The 6,000-nt window shown below is 40.1% G+C and overlaps 1 protein-coding gene across 6 annotated transcripts in view; it reads left to right on the plus strand.

The window, feature by feature from the left end:
- ARMH3 (armadillo like helical domain containing 3) overlaps positions 1 to 5,687 on the plus strand; it is a 169,181-nt gene extending 163,494 nt beyond the window's left edge. For all 6 annotated transcript variants that reach the window (XM_020790836.3, XM_020790834.3, XM_020790839.3 and 3 more), the window contains 2 exons: positions 3,081 to 3,197; positions 4,807 to 5,687. In XM_020790836.3, coding sequence (XP_020646495.1) covers positions 3,081 to 3,197; positions 4,807 to 4,899 — 210 coding nt within the window. In that variant the 3' untranslated portion in view covers positions 4,900 to 5,687. The remainder of the gene's footprint in view (positions 1 to 3,080; positions 3,198 to 4,806) is intronic.
- Positions 5,688 to 6,000: the final 313 nt, after the last annotated feature.

The following is a 6,000-nucleotide window of genomic DNA, read 5'->3' on the forward strand; positions in this document are numbered from 1 at the left end:
CAATTTGTACTTACTCCATAGAAGCTGTGATGCAATGCCCACTTGGACAGTCTGCTGCACTGCAAATTGTCTCTAGCAATGTATTCTTACATAGTGAGGTTCAGGGAAACTGCTAATGTGCAAAGGTTGTTGGGAAAAATAGCAACTTGCTCAGATTTTAAAGGATATTGCAGCAAAAAGGTAGTAGTTGGTATTACGATCAACCATATGTTGGAAACCTTAAGATGGGAGGGAGATCAGATGGGTAGCTGACACTTTTGAAAAAAATGTAGCAAATAAGTGTAGACCAAACTGTATCTCAGCAAAAATATATTGAAGAAACTAGTTCTATCCATACTTTGAGTAGGCTCAGATTAGATCTTCAGAAATTCTTACACCTGTCACTTCTGGAGAAGAGATACACCCCAACAAAACCACATCAAATGCTAAGGATAAGAAAGATGAAAGTCTTGCAAATAATAATTCTTTCACTTAGGGTAAGTAAGGATGAGGCACTCAGATTTGTGGAAGATTCCTGGCTTAAACCCTTACATATAGTCGGCCATCTGCTGGGGATCTCTTATGCCTAAACTCTCTAGCAGGTCCTTTTGTGTGCAGCCTGTGCCCACAGGCCGAGGTAGGGGAAGGTTGCTTCTGCAGACAATGTGATAAGATGTTGCAAAATCTACATTAATTGAATATACACTATTAAGCTCTGTTTCTTTTATATATATTTTGTGAGGGATATGTTGCTAATATTCCCACTCATCCCAGCCGCTAGCTGGTGGGAGTGACATTCTATCTGCCGATGGAAGCAAGAAGGAATAAAACCTCTTAGGCAACACAAGCAGGCTGACATAGCTCATGTGCTTCACCCTAGCAGATAATTCCTGTTCAGAGAGGAAAGGCTTTACTAGACAACAGTTTTAAATGTGAAAAAATAAAGAGCAACACAATGCAAAATGTGCTAAGTTTAACAAAAATGGAGTTTAAACACTTGTTTATATGAACATTTAACATCTGCATCTCTTGGATTCATTGTGGGTTCAGACATTCAGAACTGAGATAACAGAAATCATTTGTCAAGGTAGTAAGAAGCTTAACAAGTGAGAGCATCATAAAGGTAGCGTTGAAAAATATGTTCAGGAGACATTTCAGGGTTTCCTTTTCTTTTGGGTACATTTTGCTTCCTCTCTATGGTTAATTGTAGGTGACTCGAATCTCTCCAGTTGGCAAGAGAGCAGAGTTCTGATTCTCGGAGGCTGGGGTGATATTTTACAGTCTGGTGGCGGGTGTATTATTCTATTATGCTCATTCCCCAGAGGCTAGTTGTAAGCTGGAGTGAATTATTCCTCTTCCAAGGCCTGCACTCACTGGCTGAGGTCTGTACTGTCATATACTTATTAATCCCATCACAGTCTTGGCACATTTGCAAAAAGATGGCCAATTGAATTTGTGGATAGCTGTTATTGCTGAGGATTTTTTTTCTCATTGCCAGTAAACCTGACAAACAAAATTAAAGAAGGAGTCTATTTGTAGAAAAGGCTGCTTGCTTTAACAACACCAGCAGGATTGCCAATAAACTATTCAGCAGTGACCTTGCAGCATGTCAACATTTATTAATTCCCCACACTTTGTTCTCTGTTACAGTGCATGGGTTGCACCTATGGCGAGCATCTGCTGGGTGCTAGGCAGTGCATTTTAAAATTTCTGCTTGGCGAAGCTCCCCTTGAGGTCTCTGTCAAGACAATCAAAGCTGCCCCCTCTCCTCCACTCCCTTTCCCTTCTTATTTCCACCCCCTGCACACACCCCAATGTGTGGGGTGCTCTTGCTTTTTGGTAGGCATACAAATGTCTGCTGCTTAATGGTATGGAAAAAATAGGGAGCTGTCAAAAATATTAGAAACTTCTCAACTTTCCAGGCTGTTGAAACTTTTAGAGGACACTGATCTGACTTTTTTGGATATGCATTAATTTTTAAAGTTTGGATTCTGTGCTAGCCAGTAAGAATGTGGGAGATTTCCATAAGTGGGAATAGAGTCGTGACCCAGTTTTCATTGTCAAAATAAACTTGTTCCAAAGATTAAAGGAAGTGTTTACCTGTTTATTTTTTCCTGTTTAGATTTCATGATAGTATATAGTTTAAACATATATAATATAAAATGCAACAATTAAATAGCAAAAACAGTTAAAATTACAATTTAAAGTGGCCTTGTAAATATGTTTTTGCTGGTGAGGAAATTATTACCAGCTAGTGCCAGATAAGTCACTTCAGAGAAGGTGTTCCTCACACACCACTGCTGAAACAAATCCTCTCCCTTGTAATTGAGTAAGATTCCCTGATAAAAGGGAACACAAGTAAAGAAAGTACATGAACATCCTGATATAGCTGTTCTAGCTAACATGAAATAGACATTTTCTCTAAGATAACAAAAAGCTCCAAACAGTCTGTGCGATTTTTCTGAACTGTGTAGCTCAACTCTGAGAAGTTGTGGGCGAAAGGTTTCATCTGACAGGAACACCCTTCTGTAGTATTCTCTCTAATACTTTGCTTGTTCCAGAGAGGTACTATGTTCTGTTGGGTATACTTAATAGATTTGAAGGCTTTTAGTTTTACTAAACTTAATGTGGAAAGCTTGGTAGACCTGTTTCACTAGTTTCCTAGTAATTTGCTTATGCCAGTGGAGGTACCTTCTCAGATGTGTTGAATGTATCTCCCTGCTACTTTAGAGAAAAGGAATTAATCAATCAGGAAGAAAAGTCCCTCTGTCTTCTGGGGATTTGACTGTAACTCATTGGAACAAGGAAGACAGACAGGGAGTACAAGTTTGCATGCAAGAATGGAGAAGCACTGACTTAATCCCATGGGTCCAAAATAAAAGATAATAAAAATTCTTAACATATTATTCACACATACCCAGCTGAATCTTGAATCCAAAAAAGATCACTTTATTTCCCAGATTGTTTCAGGAACAGTTGAGGTCTCCAGGAGATATGTCCCTGGGTTTTCCCATTGTGTAGTAGGAGCCCTAAAGCAGCAGTCTTGCATGTTGCAAATTGAATGACCAGCAAGTTTATGGTTCTGTCTATTTGTGATGTAGGTTTTGGAAGTGGTTCGCTCCAACTATGACACACTCACCTTAAAGCTGCAGGATGGGTTGGACCAATATGAACGCTACTCAGAGCAACACAAAGAAGCTGCTTTTTTTAAAGAACTGGTGAGTGTTGGCTTTCAAATGGGAATCTTGGAACCTTGACCTCTGTTACTGTTGCAGAAACAGCAATGGATTTTCTCACCTGTGCAGGTGAAAGATTATCCTTATCTATTATCATGTCTATGGCTCCAGTTTGTCTATCAGTACCTTGCCCACTTCTTCTGTCCCCCAGCTTTTGCTGTCCTTCTGTTCGCTAATTAAAGAACTTTCTCTTGCTTAAGATGAAGATTTGCCTTTCCAATTTGCTGAGATTAAAGTTCCTTTCAGAACTCATCCTCCTAATTGCTAGTAGTTTAGACTGCGTAACATTGAGTGTAGTTACCATCACCACTGGTAGTGTTTCTTCTCTTATTATTTTATGAGCAGTGCTCAGACAGATCCTTATCTAGTTGGATGAAGACAGGAAAGCTTTATTCATTCTTATCTAGTGATTAAATGAATTCAGTTGGTTTAATCCCTGTTTCTCTGGAGACTTAATGAGCCTACAGCAAACCAATTCCTTATTGAAAGTTGCAATAAATGAACAGTGTGCTCCCTGAGTTTGTTATCAAATCAAGAGGAGGAATCAACTATCATATGGATTTCCCTTACATCCTACACAGGTGCCTTGCAGACTAAGAGAACAATAGCTGAGTACAAACTATATTTGCTCAGTTTACCTCACAAACTGGCTTTGTGTCCTGGGTTGATCAAAGCTTGTGAAACAAGGCCAGCCCTTGATGAATGTCTGGAGAGGTAAATCCAGGACTCCATGTGGTAATAATTTAGGTCTGGGTTGGTGCTGGTGGGACTCCAAAAGATATGGTGGAGCTGAACAGAGAACTGGATTGATAGCAAAGTTGTTAGTACTCTGGACAGCTCCTGGGCGTAGAGCCTTTAGAGCAAAAATGGGCTTTACAAAGCAGTACAGACCTCTGATGAAAAATTAGATCTTTTCAGTGCACTCTTGCCTGGAATTTCCCATTTGGTAATTTTTCATTCTCTTGAAAGTCTATTTGCATCTTGAGTGAGTATTGAAAACATCATTTATTTGTTCTCAGGTGGAATACAAAATCCCCATAATATGCTGTAAGCTCTCTTACATCTAGTTTTCCAAATTCATATCTTGATAACATTCCACAGTAAGTGAGTGGGTAGTTGATGATTTTCAATACTGTGATGGACTTCCTGATGGAAAGGGATATGATGGAGGTAATTTTGAATGCTTTTGGTAAGAGAGCACAAACCACTGTGAAAAACAGAGGCCAGGGCTAGATTGTCTTCTTCTGATGCTACAGGCTTGTTCTTTTGTTACCCTTTTACCCAAAGGCCTCCATGGCTGAAATAGTTTGATATCTACAAAACCTTGAAATATTGCCATTATGATATACAATGCAGATTTGAGTCATTGTCATACTTTTCAGGATGAGCATGTATGAGTCTCAGTATGTATATATTTGATCTCAGTTGATAAATGGCTTCTTATCAGTGCTGAAGGTTTGTTTCCACAATGGGAGATCTTGCTTGGTTGATTATTTTCTATCATCAAATTGACTTATCCAAGGTCTGCTTCAGTGCCGGAGATACTGGAATGTTTATCTGTTACCTGTAATGATGATTCTGTCTCCCGTAGGTTCGGTCTATCAGCATCAACGTGCGGCGGAATCTGGCCTTCAACACGCTCAGCCAGGAGGTGCTGCTGAAGGAATTTTCAACCATCTCTTGAAGCTGAGTTATCTACCTGCTTCCTGGCCAGTCCTGGTGTTACTGTGCCCCTATCCTCAGCATTGACTGTAGCTCTTGATTGTGGAGAGATCTAACCCTAGAGAGTGTGTATGTTTTTCCAGGAAGCTGAATGGGAGAATTTGAACTTGTTCCACACTCCTGGGCACAGGGAACTGATAGTGTGAAGTATACGTAGGAGTGGGGAAGAGGGATCTGCAGTTACTGCTCTCTCTCACTTTCTCTGTGGTGTCAGCTATACAGGGGTAAGACTTTTTCCCCCAGCTGAGCAAAATTAGGGCAGAAGAATATTGCTCAGAAAGTTCACTGTTCTGGTTCTTTGGAAGTTGTGTGATGCTGTGCAGCATCTTAAAAAGAGAACATGGAACTACATAAGTCTCTAATAGTATGGAGCAGGCTGAGTGAACTCCTGCCCAATGTACACTTGTGCTGTAAAGCCCAAATCATCTGCTAGGCTTGGGTGCTTTGAATCTGTTGTCCATGTGTATTGTTAGCTCCTTCTCCAACTGGTATTGAAATTAGCACCTGAAGGCTTTGCTCTTCACTCTGAGTTAGTGCCTCCTGTTCTGAATGGTGCTTGCCAGAGACTGTCCTCAAGAGTTTTCCCAGTGCCCAGCCTCAAATAATTCATCTAGAGTTCCTTAGCTACGAGGCTACCTCTGTCAGTGCATCTCTGCTATTTCTGCTGCCCTATTTTAAGACTCTGGTTGATATTATTAACATGTACCAATGATTTGTTTTCAAGAGAACAATAAAAGAGAGTGTCTCGTGCTTTTACTTTTCATAAAATGTCAATGTAACACAAGGAACCATTTCCCCCTATTCCTAGAAGGCTTGCTAATCTTCTCCATTAGATTCCTTTACAGCTGTCTCCTGGCCCTCTGCTTTTAAACACTTCCCCTCCTCTTGTGCTTATAAGTTTTATCAGAGAAGGTGACCTGTTGCAGCTTTTTATATTGTTGATGTCTTCTTCATCAAGCATTTCCACACTGACTGAAATAAGAAAAAATAGCTCAGTCCGAACTCTGTTTTCTTTGTACTGCAGTAATGTGCTACACTGGGTAAACAGTTTACGGAATGAATT

The sequence above is a fragment of the Pogona vitticeps genome, chromosome 3 (assembly GCF_051106095.1).
Source record: "Pogona vitticeps strain Pit_001003342236 chromosome 3, PviZW2.1, whole genome shotgun sequence".
NCBI classification, from domain to species: Eukaryota; Metazoa; Chordata; class Lepidosauria; order Squamata; family Agamidae; genus Pogona; species Pogona vitticeps.